The sequence below is a fragment of the Mesoplodon bidens genome (genome assembly GCF_964165515.1).
Source record: "Mesoplodon bidens genome assembly, chromosome: 19".
Taxonomy (NCBI): domain Eukaryota; kingdom Metazoa; phylum Chordata; class Mammalia; order Artiodactyla; family Ziphiidae; genus Mesoplodon; species Mesoplodon bidens.
This window is the reverse complement of record NC_138179.1, coordinates 15,984,801-16,006,459: the sequence shown is the minus strand read 5'-3', so window position 1 is coordinate 16,006,459 and position 21,659 is coordinate 15,984,801. Positions and strand designations below refer to the sequence as shown.

The 21,659-nt window shown below is 39.2% G+C and overlaps 1 protein-coding gene across 4 annotated transcripts in view; it reads left to right on the top strand.

Annotated features, from left to right (window-relative positions):
• BLMH (bleomycin hydrolase) overlaps window positions 1–21,659 on the top strand; it is a 42,893-nt gene that overhangs the window by 1,157 nt on the left and 20,077 nt on the right. For all 4 annotated transcript variants that reach the window (XM_081220243.1, XM_081220242.1, XM_081220241.1 and 1 more), the window contains exons 3-9: window positions 2,881–2,990; window positions 3,822–3,963; window positions 4,778–4,866; window positions 6,173–6,265; window positions 19,835–19,990; window positions 21,116–21,274; window positions 21,389–21,456. In XM_081220243.1, coding sequence (XP_081076369.1) covers window positions 2,881–2,990; window positions 3,822–3,963; window positions 4,778–4,866; window positions 6,173–6,265; window positions 19,835–19,990; window positions 21,116–21,274; window positions 21,389–21,456 — 817 coding nt within the window. The remainder of the gene's footprint in view (window positions 1–2,880; window positions 2,991–3,821; window positions 3,964–4,777; window positions 4,867–6,172; window positions 6,266–19,834; window positions 19,991–21,115; window positions 21,275–21,388; window positions 21,457–21,659) is intronic.

The window sequence follows — 21,659 nt, the reverse complement described above, 5'->3', positions numbered from 1 at the left end:
TGGTACGAAACAGATCATGCAAAAAGGTTCATGCCCTAGAGGACACCTCCACGTTGCCCTGAAGGCCATGTACAAATGTATGGGATGGAAAAGACACAATGTAATTGCATCAAAATGTCATCAAATGTTATTTTTAAGTATAACTTTTGGTTGCAGTTTGAACACATGTGCTAATGGGCTAAGTTACCACCAGTAGACTAGTTTGTAATACAGAAAAATACTCATTTCTCATGCCTTGCTGGTCAAGAGCTCTTGCTTTGCTATCTGCTATCTAGCACCACTAGAAAACAGAAAAACAGCTACAGTGAAAGATGGGTTATCCAGGAATCTAAATAAGGACATTCTCATGGCAGAATTGTACTAAAAGGACTTTTTAAAGTCTATCCATTTTAAAACTACTTCCAGTCTATTTATTTTGGCAGAAAGCAGATCAGTGCTTGCTTAAAGCCAGTCAGAACTCAAAGTGTACATTTATAACATGGATGTATTTTATTGTATGTAAATTATACCTCAGTAAAGTTCATTTTTAAATTTTAAGAAAAAAATTATGATCTTGCAATAATTAATGTTTTGCCACAGTAGAAAGTGCTTGGGGTGGTGTGGCCTGTCAGGCTACAAATTATCCAGTTAGATCCAGTTAGTAATGTTATTAGTGGTCCTACATGGTTTAGATTGCAGTGCCCTTTTAGGGAAAAGCCTGGAAATGTTCATCTAGAACAGATCATGTCTTATATATCCTGTAGTGTCATTTTTATTTGCAAGAGGTACAAATAGCACATGAGCTATGTAGGTTATTTCCCTGCAGTTTTCACATTAACAGTTCATCCAGATTTCCTCACTAGGAAATAATAGTGTGCTTATGAGAGAGGTGGCATACAGGTAAAACCAAGGTAAAGATGAGCTATACTAAGTCATTAGTGACTTTTTAAAAATTTTTTAATTTATTTTTGACTGCGTTGGGTCTTCATTGCTGTGCGCGGGCTGTTCTCTAGTTGCGGTGAATGGGGGCTACTCTTCATTGCGGTGTGCAGGCTTCTCATTGCAGTGGCTCCTCTTGTTGCGGAGCACGGGCTCTATGCATGCAGGCTTCAGTAGTCATACTTGGGCTCAGTAGTTGTGGCTCGCGGGCTCTAGAGCGCAGGCTCAGTAGTTGTGCACGGGCTTAGTTGGTCCGCAGCATGTGGAATCTTCCTGGACCAGGGCTCGAATTCGTGTCCGCTGCATTGGCAGGTGGATTCTTAACCACTGTGCCACCAGGGAAGCCCCATTAGTGACTTTTGAAAAACACTGTGTGTAGTTACTTATTTTTAATTATTTTTTCTTCTTGTAAGATTACTGTTGTTCAATGTAGAATATTTGCAAAATACTGATGAGTAAGTATTCTGTCAGGTCTTTATTCTGTGTGTGTGTGTTTAATATGGGTGATACCTTACATATTGTTAGGTAACCTACCTACCTTTTTCACTTACCAATATATTGTGAACGTATTTTCATATTAGTAAAAAAGTTATGCCCGGATAAAAGTCAAGGTTTTTCCCCTCTGAATCTTCCTTAGAAAAGAGTTACCCTGTGTGTGAGGCTTTACAAAGACTTTGATCATGAGCATTCTCAGTTAATTTAATTTGAAGTAAAGTACATTTTGGGAAAGACATTAATTACTCTGAAATGACCTTGATCCATGCTAGTTTGGGATGCTTATGGAGATCATTTGATTGAATCAGTTTTTTTAAAAAGCAGACAATTTGAATGCAATATTTTTCTAGGACATGACCTCACGTGGAAATGTTGGATATCCTTGTAAATAGACCTCTAAAGATCACTTAAGATGAAGTACAGAAGTACAGAAGATGGTGACATTGTGGAGTTTGTGATTATCCACTTACAGGACAAATGACGAATATGACTATATGGTGGTGGCATAACATTTTTTAGGGACAGCATTATGCATGGATTCAAAGCATTGCTGTGACTCAAACATAGTAGATGGAAGAAGGATGATGTGTTCTGTTTGAAAGAGTGATCTAATAATGGTAAAGGCACTGATGCCAAGATGCACGTGAAAAGTGTGGATCAGTGTGAAAATGACATGTCAAAGTGGAAAAAACAATGCTTCTACATCAATTTATTATATTAATATGATTTTAAATATCTAAATATTAAAGCTACTAAATTAAATATTATAGGCAGACAGTTACTATTTCATCTATATTTTTAAGTGTTTATATAATCCAGTTAACTAAATAACTTAAAGAAAAATTCTCGTTGGGGCATGGGGATTGACTTATGTTAGAGTCATCTTATATTGAAGCATATACTATATATTCCACATTAAAGGGTGGAGACTTTTTAAAGGTTTTGCCACATATTGCCAGATTGCCTTCAGATATTTTTTACCTGTTTAGATTCCTATCCAGGGTATATAATAATGGTGTTTCCCCAGGTCCTTGCCAATATTGGGCATTATTAATTGAAAAATAATGTTTCTGCATTTAACAGGTGTCTTATGATGAACTTTAAAAAAATGTTTCTTGACTATTTGTATCTTTTTTGACTATTAAATTAGCTGTTCATGATCTTTGCTCATGTTTCTCTACCAGTATTTCTTTTTCTAATGTAATTTCCTTAGGTGATTTGTAATTGATTCTTTATGTGATACGTAAAGAGTTTTTTTTATATGTTAAGGATATAAACCTTTGCATATATATTGCAAATAGTAAGTACTACCTTTCTTGTTTTTGTGTTTGTATCTTTCTGCTCTTTCTGATTTGGTCTTAAATTGTCCAAGATCTTCTCATAGATTCAGTATTGGGAAATACAGTTGGAAGAATGTAATCTATGTGAACATTCATCATACTTTCTTGATTTGCTTTCTTTTTTCAGGGCGTTGCTGGATCTTTTCTTGTCTGAATGTTATGAGACTTCCATTCATGAGAAAATTAAATATTGAAGAATTTGAATTTAGTCAGTCTTACCTCTTTTTCTGGGACAAGGTATGGGACTGATCTTGAAATATTCTTTTGGTTTCAGTGTCAGCCTTGGTAGCGACTATCTCTTCATTTCTTGCTTTTCTAGTTGTAGTCTGCCTTCCATTATAGATGGGACAGCATTTATTCTGATTTCCAAAGTATCAAAAGTTGACTCTTTTCAAAGGCAGAACTACTTTTGGTTTGTAGGTGGCTACTTTTTGCAATGAAATAATAAGTCTGATGACTCACCTTACTACTTCCTTGTTTCTTTCTTATTTAAAATTTTTTATTTTGTTTTCAGTGATTTCCCCTTTTAGCATCTTTATGTAGATTATTTGTATTTCTAGGACCTAATTCCCTTTCTCCAGGTAATACTTGTCTGAAAAACAGTAAATAATTTTATTCCAGTTTTTTATCTTTAAAGTGTATGTTATATGTATCCATTAGATCTTTATTGATTGAAGACTCTAGATATCAGATTTTTCTGTTTCAGAATAAAGCAGTGCCTTGTTTTGGATAAACTATTACAATGTGTACACACAGATAAAGGAAAACACTTCAGACATTCTCATGAAACCAGATACTGCTTTCCCCCACCACACACACCACGTGACATGTGGGATCTTAGTTCCCCAACCAGGGATCGAACCCATGCTCCCTGCAGTGGAAGTGCAGAGTCAACCACTGGACCCCCAGGGAAGCCCCAGAGATACTGCTATGTAATTACCAATTTTAGTTTAAAAATACCTACTCTGTTGGGTCTGCAGTAGTTCCAGGACTCATATTCTGTTGATAATGCCAATAAAGATATTAGCTCTCTTCTCCTTTAATTTTATTTAACTTCTCTTACTCTAGGTTGAACGCTGTTATTTCTTCTTAAATGCTTTTGTGGACACAGCCCAGAAAAAGGAGCCTGAGGATGGTAGGCTGGTGCAGTATTTGCTTACGAATCCTGCAAATGATGGAGGACAATGGGATATGCTTGTCAATATTGTTGGTAAGAGCCTTTCTCTAATGAAACAGAAACCCAGCATGATCAAGCAAGGCTCTGTAGTTAGGCATAGGTCATTTCTTTGGTGGTTAAGTACAGAGTAGAATTGGTCCCCAGAGGGGTATACAGTTAGCTTTAAGAACCTTTATCTCACACTCTTACCTATTAAGTACCTTTCTTAAATTAGAGGTAAGGAGATAGGTACTGTGAAGGTTGAGTTAGAGAAGAAAAGGTTGTATTAAGTAGAACTAACTTTCTATGAAAAAGTTTACCTCTTATCCATTGATGTAATCAAGAAACGCGTTGAAACTGCAACTGTTTGAAAATGTCCTCATTCAAAAAATTGTCTTTTGGAGAAACTTCATCATGCTGAATACTTTACAAAGTGTGTTAGATTAAAAAGAACAGAATTAATTCAAGATAGATGGATAAATAGGCAGATTAAATGACCTGTTTAATAATATTGTAAGGTCATTAAGTTTGGAGTTAGACTAGCAAAATATGGCCTTTTTTTTTTTTTTTTTTTTTGCGATATGCGGACCTCTCACTGTTGTGGCCTCTCCCGTTGCGGAGCACAGGCTCTGGACACGCAGGCCCAGCAGCCATGGCTCACGGGCCCAGCCGCTCCGCGGCATGTGGGATCTTCCTGGACCGGGGCACGAACGCGTGTCCCCTGCATCGGCAGGCGGACTCTCAACCACTGCGCCACCAGGGAAGCCCAATATGGCCTGTTTTTAAAAGCAATAGCTATTTTTGCCAGGGTTCCTGACACTGGAGTATACGTTTACTTTATTGAACATTAAAATTTGTTTTCTTTTAGAAAAATACGGTGTCATCCCTAAGAAGTGCTTCCCTGAATCTTATACAACAGAGGCAACCAGAAGGATGAATGATATTCTGAATCACAAGGTACAGCATATGGAGCAGGGTGGGATTACATGTAGTATACTTACCTTAAAACTCCTAACTGATTTTCCAGGGACATTCCTGGGCATTTCAGTATACACAGTCTGTGTACAAGATAGCTACTCAGTGTCTATCCAAGGCAATGTAGCCTCATATTAACTTTAAAAATAATTGAGATTAGGGTGTTTTTTTTCCTTCTCTTTAAAAATCTCCCACTTTTATTTCTATTGATTTTAATATTTTCTTATGGGTACTGAGGAAAGAAAGCCCCATTCTCAGCCATAAGCATGCTAACTTGGTTCTAGTGGAGGTGGACTGGGGCAGCTTTATGTTCTAGTAAAACCAAAAAGAACTCTTTGGAAGACTTCCTCAGAGAGTATGCAGAGTTCTGCAGCTTCCCCAAACTATATCAGTGTAGTTTATCCATTCACTTAACATTTGATGTAGTCACTGAACTGCTTTTTATTGCCTCAGTTGTCTTAATGAATCATTCTCTCTTCTCTACATAACCCATTTTCCCAAGGAGGATTGTGAATCCTACAGGGATGCTGCTCTGCCAGCCAGACATCTTTTTTAAGAACTGGGAGTTGCCAGAATCTGCTGTCTTGATCTATGAGGCTAAAATTGGATTTGTCATTCCTGGGAGAAAGACTGCATTTTAAAATAAACTGTAAATGTGTTTCCTCAATATTAGAAGTAGGTTATTTTCCATCCAGGAAACTGGGGAATATTATCCACAGGCTAAAAGGTCATTAATAGTATAGCACTGGATTCCATTTCAGGTGGGAGCAAGATTCTCTTTAGCACAGTGGTTAGGTTTATGACTCACTTTTATCTTTGGCATCTCTCAAAATTGAAGACAACAAAAATGAAAAGTATATTGGGGGTTGGCATAGCCATGGTCATAATGATTTTACAGAGCAGAAATGGACAACCAGTAAAGTTGTAAATTAAAATCTATTAGAGTGACTTAGTGGCATAATCAGCTTGTCTCTTGCTTTTTCTGAGGGTGATGGCATTATGGAATTACATGTTTTCCCCATCCCCAGACATGTATCACAGAGGGTACCATCAGTTGCAGAGCAGGAGCAGTTCCATCTAGTATTGTTGGGGAATGATTCATGTCTTTTCTCCTTATGGAGAGTGTTTTTAGCTCTGTGTTTAAGTGGACTGGTTGGGGAAAGATGCATTTGCTTTTATGAACTTTGCCTGGGGTCTTGGCTGAGTTATACTTCAAAATAGAGCTAGCACTGGTCTATTAGGCTCATTTATAGTTGAATATGGGTAACTGAATAAGTTTCTATCATAGATGAGAGAATTCTGTATACGACTAAGGAACCTGGTACACAGTGGCGCAACCAAAGGAGAAATCTCAGCCACACAGGATGCCATGATGGAGGAGGTAATAACAATTATTTGGATTTTTTGTGTCCCTTCTAAAGAACTCTCAGAATATGCCTATCTGTTACATTGATTGGGAAGCGTGGTCATTGTAGGTAATGTTGAATTGAATTGAAAATTACTTATTTTAGGGACTTCCCTGGTGGTCCAGTGGGTAAGACCCTGAGCTCCCAATGTGGGGGACCTGGGTTCAAGCCCTGGTCAGGGAACTAGATCCCAGATGCATGCCACAACTAAGTAGTCCGCATGCCACAACTAGATATCCTGCATGCCACCACTAAGACCTGGTGCAGCCAAAATAAATAAATAAATATTAAAAAAAACAAAAAACAAAAAAAAACAAGGGCTCCCCTGGTGGCACACTGGTTAAGAATCTGCCTGCCAATGCAGGGGACACGGGTTTGAGCCCTAGTCTGGGAAGATCCCACATGCCGCAGAGCAACTAAGCCTGTGTGCCACAACTACTGAGCTTGTGCTCTAGAGCCTGCGAGCCACAACTACTGAGCCTGCGTGCCACAACTACTGAAGCCTGCATGCCTAGAGCCCATGCTCCACAACAAGAGAAGCCACTGCGATGAGAAGCCCATGCACCGCAACAGAGAGTAGCCCCCGCTCGCCCCAACTAGAGAAAGCTCGCGTGCAGCAACGAAGACCCAATGCAACCAAAAATAAATAAATTAAAAATAAAGTGTAGAATCTTTAAAAAATAAAAGGAAGAAAATTACTTATTTTAAAGCTGAAAAAGCTGAAGTATAAACTTTGCAGTTTAGTATGGGACTTGTACTTATATCTTCTATTTCCCAATTTATTATTCCATAATTCACTCTTTTATTCATTTCATAAATATTGAATACATGCTATGAGTTTGCCACTGGGAATACAAAGATGAGAAAGACATGGTCTCTACTTTCAAGGAGCTCAATCTCTTGGTAAAAGAAACACATGAATAATTAAAATAAATCCTATGCTAGAGATGTGTTATAAAGAATTTGGTGGTCATAAAGGAGGGAGTGACTAATTCAGTGAACTGAAGGTTTCATGGGGAAGATATTGGAACCAGCTCTTGAAAGAGCAGTAAAGATGTACCAGATGGGTAACTGGGAAAACCATTCCAGACAACAGGAATTACATGTACAGTAGCATGAACAAAGGTGGAATCTTCAGAGAACATGGTAGCTGAAATGTAACATTTTGTGAGTGTGTTTGGTAGTAAATTAAGCTAGAAAGGCAGAGCTGTGAGGGATCTTAGGTAGATGCCAGGTCTTTTGGTTTTATTCTATAGGAATAAAGATGAGAAGCTATCGATGGTTATAACAGTTAAAATGATGTATGTGAAAACATTTTGGAAAACTTAAAAAGCATTAAACAAATATAAGGTAGTAATATTTATTATCAAGGCAGTTGAAAATCTTTATTATTAAATACTATTCATAATCCAGATGAATATGTATAAAACTGTGAAATCACTTTGAGAAAAGTACAAACATTTCCCTTTTTCATCTAGTGGGCCCATTACTAGGAATCACTCAACTAACAGTACTTTCAAGACTGTTTGTATGGAGTTAAGATGGCCTAAATTTTTTCACTGCAGCGCACAACATTAATGCTTCACTCGTGTTTTCCTTTGAATTTTAGAGAGGCAGCATAGTGTAGTCGAGAGCATGGTCTCTGGAGTCAGGCTATCTGATCTCCTCATTTAACAGCCATGTGACCTGAGACAGGTTCCTGAAGCTCTGAAGTCTCAGTTTGTTCAAGTGTAACACGTCTAGCTTGATACAATATTCATTTCTTAAATATTGTTCAGTGGATGAATACAGAGTTTTCATTTTGCTAGATACATTTAAATTATCTCATATTTACCTCTTTCTTTACTCCTTAAGTGTTCTTTGTTAAGAGAGGTATCTGACTGTAGTAGAAGAAAATAGGTTTTGGAGTAGGACATGGGTTTCAGTTCCGGCTCTATCACTTAACAGCTCTGTGATTTTGGATAAAATACTTAACCTGTCTGAGATTCCGTTTGGGGTTTAAAATATATTTCTCATTGGATTTTTGTGGGGATCAAATAAGGAATTAAGTATAAGAGTGTAAGGCGTAGTGCCTGGTACATAGCAGTGGTCCAATAAATGTTAGTTTTTTCTCTTTCTCCTTGGAATGATCTCTCCTGTTGAGGCCATATCTCCTGCATAATTTGCCTTTCTTTATGATTATAGTAAGATGGTGGGATGTAGTAAGGATGAAGGTTCTATAAAGAGTTATGGAAACGGGCTCAGATAACACTTATTGCAAATCACAAGCATTCTGTTGGCTTAAGATGTTTGCTTTAATGATCTTTTAAATGATATGTCTAAAATCCATGTTCTGACTTTGGGATTAGCTGATAAGAATTAGGGCAGGTTCACTTCCCTGGCGGTCCAGTGGTTAAGACTCTGCGCTTCTAGTGCAGGGGGCGCAGGTTCGATCCCTTGTTGGGGAACTAGGATCCCACGTGTGGTGTGGTGCGGCCAAAAGAAAAAACAAAAACAAATTAGGGCAGGTATATTTCACATATCTTTTCTCTCCTGTTCCTAACCTTGGAAAAATAGTACAACACCACCTTACCAAGTCCTGAGTATGGATGTTTTATAAATAGGGTTGTTTACTTAATGATTCTAGGTAAACTGTTGACTGTAGAATTCTGTGTGGTATAGGTCTTTAGATTTTTACAATCCCCTAGATAACTCTTTATTTAACCTGACTCTTATGTAATGAAGAGTCTAGCTGTGGTTTTATTTTATTTTATTTTATTTTTCTTTTTTGTGGTATGCGGGCCTCTCACTGTTGTGGCCTCTCCCGTTGCGGAGCACAGGCTCCAGACGCGCAGGCTCAGCGGCCATGGCTCACGGGCCCAGCCGCTCCGCGGCATGTGGGATCTTCCCGGACCGGGGCATGAACCCGTGTCCCCTGCATCGGCAGGCAGACTCTCAACCACTGCGCCACCAGGGAAGCCCTAGCTGTGGTTTTAAAGCTGCAAATCAGTACGTATGTTTTGCCTAGTCTTGTAGGCACATCAAAATGATGACTTAACAGCCATGAAGCTCAGATAGCTTTGAATGAAATGTATGTATGCTAAAGGCATTCTTTCTAAGAGAACAGAAAGGCAGGTTGTTTGTTGTGATGACAGACAAGGCAGATCTGGAACCGTGTAGTCACTTCTGTTGTAGTGTTTTCTTAGTGTGTCTACTCTCTTTTAGCCTCCAGATTCCTTTAGGATTATTAAGTGTATTCTCTACCAAAACTGTCTGTTAAAAAACAAAACATAGAACAAAGACCAGAAACAATATTTATCAGTGCCATAGGAAGAGACAGGGAGTCATTATGATTTACTCAGGAAATTCTATAGCAGTGGCTCTCAGCTTTTAAAAGCAATATATGGGGGCTTCCCTGGTGGTGCAGTGGTTGAGAGTCCGCCTGCCGATGTAGGGGACACGGGTTCGTGCCCCGGTCCGGGAAGATCCCACATGCTGCTGGGCCCGTGGAGTGGCTGGGCCCGTGAGCCATGGCCGCTGAGCCTGAGCGTCTGGAGCCTGTGCTCCGCAATGGGAGAGGCCACAACAGTGAAAGGCCTGCGTACCACAAAAACAAACAAACAAACAAAAATAATATATGGGCTTAGGCTTGCTTCAGACCTAAGGTCAAGGTCATTTTCTTTGAGATTAGGGCCTAGTTATCTTTCTTTCGGAGGTATACCCATTTATTTTATTTTTTCAACTGAACAATTAACTTCTTAGTTTGAAACATACAACATATTTGAATTACATTTGCTAATCATTCTACCGTGTTGCACATTAGAGACTTTTGAGTGTTATACCAGGAGCATGAATAATGCTTGTACTTTTAAACTTCATAAATATAAGAAATTACATACTAACACAAGGAAGGATGACATAGAAAGTCCTTGTGAGCCAAAGGTTAGCACTGCTAACACTCTGGTGCATTTTCTTCCATATTTTTTTCATTTAAGATCATATGAGAATAGCTTTAAAAAGGGATCCTATACACTGTTTTATAACTTGTTTTTTTCATTTTCTTTGTCTTTCTCTAAAGCCTATAGTTTCTTTTAATACAATTTTTAAAGGTTACTTTCCATTTACAGTTATTACAAGATATTGGCTATATACCCCATGTTGTACAATGCATCCTTGAGCTTGTCTTACACCCATTAGTTTGTACCTCCCACTCCCCCACACACACTGGTAACCACTTGTTTGTTCTCTGTATCTGTGAGTCTGTTTCTTTTTTGTTATATTCACTAGTTTGTTGTATCTTTTAGATTCCACATGTAAGTGATATCATACAGTATTTTTCTGTCTGACATTTCACTTAGCATAAATATCAAAAATAGAAGAAGATATACAGTGAGAAGTCTTCTCACCCTATTCTCCATCCTTCCAATTACCATGTACCCCCAAATTAGTTTTATTAGTTTTTGTTATTAGTTTTAGCTGTTAGTCATCCTTCCAGAGATTTCTTTTTTAAAAAACATAACAAAGAGGGTCTATCAATTTACGCTCTCATCAGCAATATCTGACAGAACCTGTTTCCCTTTAGATTTATCAAGGCAGTGCATTTATCAAACAATCGGATCCTTACCGATCTGATAAGGTACACAGTTGACAGGTAAACAGTCTGATAGATAAACTATCTCATTGTAGTTTTAATTTATATTTTCTTACTTTGAGTGGGGCTAAGCATCTTTTCTGTGAACTGTATATTCTTATCCTTTACTTGTTTTTTTTCTTGGTCTTTTATCAATTTCTAGGTATTCCTTAAATGTTACAGAAATTAGCCCATTGTGATAAGAGATGCAAAAATTTTTTCTTAGTTTGTTGCTTATCTGTGATATGCTTTTTTTTGCTATGCAGAATTTTTTACTTATATATAGTCAAATTTGAAGTTTTTATGGTTTTTAATTAGAAAACCTTTTCTCAAATTATAAAAGAATTCTTCCATTTTTCTTCTAGTACTTATAGAGTTTTGATTTTTGTGTTTGAATCTCTGATCCATTTAGAATTTATCCTGGCATAGGGTATGAGATATGGATCTAACTGTTTTCCTCTCAAGGCTACCCAGTTGACCCACATCTTTTCAAATAGTCCATCCTCTCCCTGCCCCTTAATTTGAGATGCCATCTATCATTTCTGAAGTCTCCAGGCATGCAGTTCTGTTCGTTTAGTGTGTTTATTCATCTGCCAGTAATTCTGTATTTTAGTTACTGAAGCTATTTATAGTGTTTTAGTGTTTGTAGAGTTAGCCCCCATCTCATTGTTCTCTTATTGTTTTCCTGGTGAATTTTGTTTTGGCATTTGTTGAATTGTGGCATCTACACCATTAAAAGCTTCTCAGGTGATTCTGGTTTAAGAGCCACTGCTGCTAAGATGTAACATTTTCTAATATGGTCTTCTCTTTTGGATTCTGGAAGAGGAAAGGAATTATTATTCTGATAGTCATAGAGGACATTTCTGACACTGAATAGGGGACTAACCTTTCCCTTGAGGTTCTTAAAGGAAATAGATTATATTCACAAATTGCATTTCCCTTTTGAAGTAAAGCTGCACTTCAGGAGATTTAGTTAAATAGGTGAAACTGGAAGGAAGAGAGGTAGGAAACCCAGTTAGAAGCTGCAGCAGTCCAGGTGGTACTAATTTGGCCTGAACAAGAATAGTGAGGATAGAAATGGAAATGAGAGAAATGTGAGAGATCTCAGAGGAAAAATCCATAGCACTTGGCAACTTATCTGCCAAGGATTCATCATTACAAATAACTTTAAGGTTTTAAGCCTGGCAACTGGGAGAATGCTGCTGTGGGTCACACACGTCAGTAAGAGAAGCTCTTTTCAGAGGCCACCGTGAAGAGGAGAAATATTGACTTCAGAGTGCCTAGTCCCAAGGCACTGTCCAGTTGGAAATGGGTTTCAAGCATATGGAAATCATTCCAAAGTTCAGGAAAGAGAATGATCTAGAAAAGTGATAATGATGCTAGTACCGGTGGCTGAAACCTTGCGAATTATTGAAATTCCTGAGGGAGAATGGAAGGATAGAATAGGTCTGAGTAAAGAATTCTGGAAAATAATCTGTTTCCATAAAACTTCCATTTCTATAAAAGTGAGTGCCAGAACTGTGTGATGTAGGTGCTGGTCATCACTGTCAGATGCTGCAGACAGGCCAGAGACTCTGAGGACTGAGGAAAGGCTGCTGATTCCTGAGTAAGGGTGTGTGGAATGGAGAAGGGAAGGAGCTAGGTGGAGAGGAGTCAGACCATGGCACGGAGAGGCAGGGGGTTTCAAGAAGCTGGGCAGTGCAGAGGAGAGAAGTTGATACACATTTATTCCATAAGTATTTATTGAGTACCTACTAAATATTAAGCATGTTCTAAGCACTGTGGGTACAGTGATGACTGAAACAGACCTGGTCCCTGCTCACATGGATTTTACATACTAGTGGAGGGAGACAGATGATACACAAGTAAATAAACAATCTGATGTGATATGTACTCTGAAGAACATAGAATGCAGTGATTGATAGGGTGGTTAAGAAAGGCCTTTCCAGGGAGTTCCCTGGCAGTCCAGTGTTAGGGCTTGGCTTTTACAGCTGTGGCCCTGGGGTTCAATCTCTGGTCAGGGAACTAAGATCCTGCAAGCCATGGCACAGCCAAAAAAATAAAAAGGCCTTTCTGAGGTCAAATATGAGCTGAGATATAAATAGCAGGAAGAATCCATCCATTCAGAGATCTGGACATAGAGCATAGCAGGCTGAGGAGACAGTGGGTGCAAAAGCCCTAAGACAGGAGGAAGCTTGGTATTTTTGAGGAACAGAAAGAAGGCAGTGTGACTCGAGCTTGGAAAGAGAGTGGGAATGGCTGGAATAGATCTCAGAGGAAATGAGAACCGGCTAATATAGCACCTGTGAGCCATGGTAAGGATATTGCATTTTATTCTAAGTGAGCTAGGCACTGGGGAATTTAAACTGAGGAGTGACATGGTTTAATTTTTGTTTTAAAAATATGCCACTCTGGCTGTTTTGAGAATGGATGGTAAAACAGTGGGAGAGGAAGTAGGGAGACCAGTTAGGAGGCTCTTGTGGTTGTGTAGATGAGATATCCTAGTGGTTCCGACCAGATTGATGAGAGTGAGGATTAAGAGAAGTGAATACATTTGGGGGTGTATCTTGGAAGTGAAGCTGTCAGGACTTGCTGATGTGGAGGACAAGGAAGAGGGAAGAATTGGCGTGATGTATAGTGTCTGAAGTGGGAGGGGTTACAGGTAGGAGAGAGGGCTTTTCGGCAGTGATGAGGAAACCTGTGTGTGGTAAGGGATAGGAGATGCGAGTGAGAGAAGCAGTAATTGAAGAAGCAAGGTTTTGGAGGAGGGAAAGAATAAATGTGCTCTGAAGTAGTGCTTTCAAACTTTAATGTACAGTTGAATCCCCTGAGGATCTTGCTAAAGTGCAGATTGATTCAGTAGGTCTGGGTGGGACTGGAGAGTCTGAATTTCTAACTATTTCTTTGATTCAACCACTGCTCTAGAAGGAGTCTCAAGATGATCATTTGATTCTTAGTTATCATCTGTATGACCTCATTTCTCTTAACATCACAGAAGGGCACATACCCTTTAAGTGTACCTTCTTATGTCTTTCCCTGCCTGAAAATATATTTGGTGCCCCCAGAAAGTATCTCCTTCTCTGCCTGCTTCTGCAGGCACAGGTAAGATTTTTGTTTTTAAAACAGATCCTTGCCTTTCTTTCATTCCCCACCAGAAAGCAGTAGAGAGCTGTCTTCTCTCTCCTTTCTGTGCATTATCAGCAGTCACTAAGGTCTCTGCTCCTTCCCTCTTGTAACTGGTTCATTTACCCTTAGCACTGAACTTTCTTCAAAGTTCAGCTATATTCTTTGACCACTTTTGTGTCCTTGCGGTCATTCAACTCTGTGATCAATAGGTCATTTTACCTATGAGCCTAATTTCTCCATCAGTGAAACTAAAAAGTCAGAGTAGGTGATTTCTTAATGGCACTGTAGCTTTGCGTTTTTATAACAATAGAAGTAAGTAACATTTCTACAGTGCTTTAGACTTTACTAGGCAATACAGTATTGTAAATACAAATGAAGATTCTAATATTCTGTCACTTCTGCAGTGGTTCCAAGCACTGAAATCTTTTAGCTTTATCAATTTTGCTCCATTACAAGTAGCTTGGTTGTTACCATTGCACTACCTTCCCATTCTAACATTTCTAATTATTACGGTTTCCTCCATTCTGCGTCTGCCTGTAGCTGGCTTTCAACTCTCACTCTTCTAAGTATTCATGAGTGACTCTCAACTATTGCATCCTGCCTTCCTCCTCTCACTTGATGTCTGTCTCCCAGTTTAGCCATGGGTATAGGAATTGACTCCATCCCACATCATTTGTCTTTAAATTGGGGTCCACACATTCTTTCCCTATGTCCTGTATTTCATGCTTTCTGTGTCCTTTTTCTTTTTTCCATTCCCTTTCCTGGTTTTATTATTCACCAGTATTCAGTTCTGCATAATGACTTGTGTTCAGTGTCCAGCGTCTATTTTTGTCCTGAATACCAAGTGCATCTTGTGAGAAGCAGGTGACACTCCCAAGTTGCCCACCAGAGAGCAGACTCAGATATCCAAAACTCAGTGCCAGCTTTATACTTTGGGAACCGGGAATATTATTTCAGAACAGCAGAGTCTCTTATCAAGAAATGTAGTATCAGGGGCCCTGGAGACTATACTTTGGAGAGTTTTAAAAAATTAGAGCTTGTTTAACTATTGTTAGTTGACTTGGAGCCAAATATTCCTTCCAAAGTGTTATAAACTGACTTGAATCTGAATGGCTTTGGATAATTATAGTCATGGTAAACAAAGCAACATGTCTCAAATTACAGTTTTACTAAAATCCAAGAGAAAGAGATATCACCCTTATCCTCACTCATGCCTTATGTGTACCTCTGATAAAAATTCAGATTTATAAATCATATGCAGTAGGGCATAAGTATTTGTATTCCAAAAAGATTAATCATAGAATTCATTTAGATAACTAAAATGCAGGTTTCCTTTAATGCATTTTTGGGGAGAAGGAAGGAATGATTTAACACTTTTTACTTTAGATAGGGAGTCAAGTGCATAATGAGGTATATGTAAATTGTAGTGTCAAACACTCATTTGTATTTAGAATGTGTTTTAAAGTAAACAGAAATTCACTTAGTTGTCTTAAATCTTCATTAGGCCTAGCCCTAGCCTCCTTTTTTTGGCCAGAGCCTAACTGAACTGGATAAACCACCCTTGGATGACTGAGAATTAATCAAGATGACCCCATATAAAATGTTCATACACATGTGACAACGATTACTAGTTGAAAATACACATCATTTAAGTCTTTAAAACCTTCCTTACTTAAACATGTTCTGATTATATACTTTCATTGTCATTGTCTTTAGTTACCAGTGGCAGCGTCCTCATGATGAAAGGTGCCATTTGTGGCCTTGGTGCTGAGCAAATACAAAATGACTCTCTGGTCCTTATGAATCCCAAACAGAGCTCATTAATCCATGGCTAGATTAGCTCAATTACAGTTGCTAATGTGATGCCCTGCTGCTGCTTTTCTGTACTAGAAACCAACCTGAGAATGATGCAACATTAAAAGAGAGGTGGGGCTTCCCTGGTGGTGCAGTGGTTGAGAGTCCGCCTGCCGATGCAGGGGACATGGGTTCGTGCCCCGGTCCAGGAAGATCCCACATGCCGCGGAGTGGCTGGGCTTGTGAGCCATGGCCGCTGAGCCTGCGCGTCCGGAGCCTGTGCTCCGCAATGGGAGAGGCCACAGCAGTGAGAGGCCCACGTACCGCAAAAAAAAAAAAAAAAAAAAAAAAAAAAAGAGGTGGTTTAAGGAGCAGCTGTTTAGGCTCATAAAACACAAAGTAAATCCTAGTAAAGGAAGATTCTCTCTTGGGAAACAAAACATAAAATGAAAGGCAAACATAACTTCATCTGTAGGTTAATCTGTTTCTGTTAAGATGGTAGAGTCAGGCTCTGTCTTCCAAAATAACACATGAATTAAGAGTCTTTTTACCCTTAATTATAGGCCTAATGTCATAGGCAGGCCTATGTTTAGTTTTCTAGCTTTGGTTCAGAGAATAAGTTTGAGCCTTGGTATCAGGTTCCAGTCTGTCCCAAGGCTTTTTGAGGCCTAGAATGAATGCACTGGAGATGATGAAGAGAAATAAATACAATTTCAGTGGCTGATGATGACATATGGATACCGATTTAGAATTGGGGGATCTTGGACATGTGTTCCCTAAAGCCAGATAGGGACTGGGGTATCTACTGAATTTACCTAAAGGTCAGTCTGGAGAAGTCCTGGCTGCTCAAAACAACTACCAATGTACAGCTAAGGAGTATCAAAAACTAAGCTCCTTAAGTGGTCTTTCTGGCTGAAAGTGGTGGGGTTGGGTGTATTAAGAAATCAGGCCATCATAGATCATTCTCTGGTGATTCTTTCTAGAGCAGAGGCAGGAGCCGACATTTCTGAAGGGAGTGGAGGGTAAAGTGAGGGAAGAGGGTGGGATCTGCCAGGTTAAGGACAGCGGAGTTCTCCAGAGTTGGGGTCCAAGGAGAGGAGGGGAAGGAAAGGTTTATTTCTTACAGGCTATAGCTTTGTTTTATTCTCTAAGCCTTCCCTTTTGTTCTGCTTTTAGGGTCTGCCCAGTTTGAACTCCTAAATTTAAGTTTTACACCAGTCACTGGAGAAGAACTTTCAATTTAAGAAAACTGTTTTTAATGTGGGGATACGTCTAAGGTCTAGTTTCTGTCCCTGGTAGATTAAGTCTAGCAGGGGAGACAGAGAAACACAAATGACACTATGGAATCAAATGTTAATTTTTCTAGCTCACACTAATTTCTCCCTTCTCTGAATACTTCTGACAAAAATTTAATTAGTGAAAACTTTCTGGAAAAGGGTCATCCTGCACTGAGCTTTTTTTTTTTTTTTTTTGGCTGTGCCACATGGCTTGCGGAGTCTTGTCCTCTGACCAGGGATTGAACTCGGGCCCTCGGCAGTGAAAGTGTGGAGTCTTAACCACTGAACCGCCAGGGAGTTCCCTGCACTGAGTTTATAGCATGGGAGTAGGATTGGGTTTTGAGGAACAGAAGAGACAGTAAAGTTATGAAGGTGACAGCGAGCTGAGTGCATTGAGTGGACAGTAAGGAGAGACATAGACAGGCCTGACGGGTGAGCAGGCTCCATGATGGGAAACAAGGTTGGGTGAAGTTACAGAGAGCCTTTAAAATCCAACCATGTTCATCAGAGAAATGCAAGCTAAAACCACATTGGGGATACCATTACTTACCCACCAAAATGGCTAAAATTAAAAATAACAGTGCCAGGCTTGGCAAGAATGTATTGTTAGAACTGGAACTTTCTTCCTTTGCTGGAGAGTATGGAAATTCCTTCAAGCCTCTGGAAAACCGTTTGGATAAAAATATTCTTAGCTGCTTTATAAATAACCCTACACTGAAAACAACTCAAATGTCCACCAACACAAGTGAATAAATTATAATATATTTACACAGCAATAAAGACAAATTAATGATATCCACAGCACCATGAATGAATCTTACAGGCATTATGTCAACAAAGGTTGCCATACACAACAGAGAATATGCTGTGTGATTCCATTTATATGAAATTAAAGAACAGGCAAAACTAATCAGTGGTTATATAAGTCAGAATGATGCTTACCTTGGGGAAGGTGTGGTTATTGATTAGAAGGGAGCTAGGGAACCTTTGGAACCCTGGAAATATTCTGTATATTGATTTGAATGGTGGTTACATGGGTGTATACCTATGTAAAAAATTGAACTGAGTTTTGTATGTAAGATTAGTGCACTTTGTATAACTGTTGAATGTATGTTATGCTGAAGTAAAAAAAAGAAGACAAATAGATCAGGTCATGGGGTTTAGATTTGTTATAGGAAAGCATTATTGAATCTTCAACAAGGAAGTGACTTGAAGAAAGGGTGGTACTTCTGAAATTATTCATCCTGTGGTGGAGAGTGGAACAGTGTTCACATCATTTATCATATCTAGGTCAGATATAGTGCTAGATGCTATAGGAGATACAAAATATCCATGACCTGGTCCTTATCCTTGAGAAGTTTATGACCTTTTGTAAGAGACAGGTTATAGGAAACCGAGAAAGTTACAGTAAACGACAAATGCTTAATTCATGGTGTTATAGAAATAGTGCTGAGGTCAGACCTGGGTTCAAATCCTAATTTTGTGATTTATTGGCTTTAGGACCTCAGTCAAGCTAATTATTTCCCTGAACCTTGGTTTCCTTATCTGTAAAATGTGAATAATACCTACCTTTTTTTTTGAGAGGATTGAGAGATATGATATTTAAAGATTGTAGTACAGCACAGAAAACAGTCAATAAATGTTCCCTTTTTTGTTTTAAAACCTGTACCAATGGAGCAAAACTTTTTTTGGGGGGGGACAGTGTGCGACGTCAGTTTAGACCATGGTTCTGCCAGTTACTAGCTATGTGATCTTAAGTAGGTTACTTAGTTTCTTTGAGTCTCTATCTCTTTTGGGGGAAGAAACGAAAAAGGAGGGGAAATTATGCCTTGAGAGAGTTCTGTGAGAATTAAGTTAACCTAGCAGATATATAGTATCTAGCACAAAATAGTCACACTTAATAAATACAGGATCCGTTTCTTTTGACTGTATTGGAGTATATCAATACAAATGTATGGCGCAAATAATACAGGTAATAAGATTGGATTAGGGTGGTGCCTGGGGTGGAGAAAGAAGAAGCGGATCATAGTGTGTATTTTTTAAAAGATAAAGCAAATTTGATACAGAAGAGGAAAGTATGTCTCTATACTTCTATTTTTGTCTTTCTATAAGATGAAAATAATATAAAATATTGAAATATCCTTGGATTGTAATAATGCTAATTGAAGGTTTTATGACATCATTGGATAGTATGTTTAGGTCTCACAACCCAAAAACTCGTACCTTACTACTAAATTTAGTCTTGTTCTAATAATAATTTTAATAGACATTGTCATCTAAGCTCCACCAAAAAGTTAATGACTTTTCTGTGAGTAGAGACCCCTGTCACAATCAAAGCAAAACCTAGAAACATAAAAGGAAGGAAATCCATTTATAAAATGTATGTAATTGTTTGTCACTTGAAATATAATCAGCAGAACAGCAACCCAGGTCTTGTGTATCAGTGGTGAGTGACTTCTTGGCTAGGGAAGTTTAATTTGCAGGGCAAATACTAAGCACTAAATATTAACATTTCAGAATTGTATTGTTCACAGTGTTTATTTAAGAACTCAGAAGTTAGCTGATATCAAATCCTGGACATCAACCTTCCAATTTTTGGAGCAATATTAGATTTCCTGTGAAATTTCTGGCTTGAATTTAGCCACTGATTTCTTGTGTTTCCCAAGCTAGAAGAAAATGAAGAGGTAAAAAATACTGCTTCCCCCTAGCCATCACTCATCTGTCCTCCTTTTTTCCAGATATTCAGAGTGGTGTGCATCTGTTTGGGTAATCCACCAGAGACGTTTACCTGGGAGTATCGAGACAAAGATAAAAACTATCAGAAGATTGGCCCCATAACACCCTTGAAGTTTTACAAGGAACATGTCAAGCCACTCTTCAATATGGAAGATAAGGTTGGAGACTGGCACTGGTAGCCACTGGCTGTTTACTTTCTCTTTTTTTTTCTTTTTTTTTTTTTCGTGGCACGTGGGCCCCTCACCGCCGCGGCCCCCCACCTGCCATGGAGCACAGGCTCCGGACGTGCAGGCCCAGTGGCCATGGCCCACGGGCCCAGCCGCTCCACGGCACGCGGGATCCCCCCGGACCGGGGCACGAACCCGTGTCCCCTGCATCGGCAGCATCGGCAGGCGGACTCCCAACCACTGTGCCACCAGGGAAGCCCTGGCTGTTTACTTTCAAATGCCTGTTGACTACAAGAAAGAATACACGATTCCTGGGTTACCATGCATGGTCATCAAACTAGACACTAAACAAAATCTTTCCTCCTTCCTCTGAGGTATTTTATGTACCAATTCAGTTGATCATATCAGGATCCCCAGTGCTCCTCATCAGAGACTTTTCTGACTATGGGCCAGCAGTCAGTTTAATTCTCATAAGCTCCCCTGATTTGGGCCCTGAGTCATTCTCAGGTGCGAAGACAATAAAAGTATATTGGGAGTTTCTTACCATGGGTTCAGAGCATCACTCTACTGTGGGCCCCTCTCGGGACTCTCTTGCGGAAAGGAGCAGTGTCCCATCCTAGTTTTTCCCGCTCACTTCAGGGCTTCTCCGCCTGCCTAGCAAGATGACTAGAGCCTTCTTCATTGGCATCTTGACCGTCTTAAAAGCACATGGCGTTGTTTTATGATTGGAGTCCCAACTCAGTTGTGGTACTGCCAGATGTTGAGCCTTTCTGGTAACTTGAGAGCGGAGGTTTTGTAGTGATGGACTCGTGAATTGCCAACTTGCCTTACTCAGTGCACACAATTCTGCAGAATTAGTTTTGGGGTGATTCCTGCCAGTAGGAAATACAGGTTGTTGCAACTCCCAAATATGTCCCTTATACTAATTAGAATATACAGGGACCTCTCTCACATGACCTTGCCACCTTTTGCTTTTCATTTAACAATGTGTAACGCTTGTTCTGGTAGGCAGAGGCGCTAAGCTTGATACAAATATATGAACTTAAAGGAGAGGTCTGTATCTTGCTTGACACTCCTGGTTTTATGCTCTAATCAACATGTTCTTGATCTCAATAGATTTGTTTAGTGAATGACCCTCGGCCCCACCACAAGTACAGCAAACTTTACACGGTGGACTACTTAAGCAACATGGTTGGAGGGAGGAAAACTCTATATAACAACCAGCCCATTGACTTATTGAAAAAGATGGTTGCTGCCTCCATCAAAGATGGAGAGGTTGGTATTGTTTCTTTGTCTTCTGCATAGGCGTTAAAACCCTTCTTCCAACTTCTTTGGTGTAATAGGAAGAACTTATGTTGACTTCTTTCTTCTTCTTTCCTCTATTTCTAGGCTGTATGGTTTGGCTGTGATGTTGGAAAACACTTCAATGGCAAGTTGGGCCTCAGTGACATGAATGTGTGAGTGCAAGAAATTTAAAATAGAAAATCATTTGTGGGTTGTGACTGTTGGAGTGCACTCTTGGTATGAAGTGACTCAGCTCAGGTTCACTCAAAGATTAAGGTTGGCCTGAGGGTGGGTCTATTTCTTTCTATTTTGTAGAGTTTGAGGATTCATAGCAGAAACTTCACATATTTATATGCTCTAACCTGGGAAGTCAAGA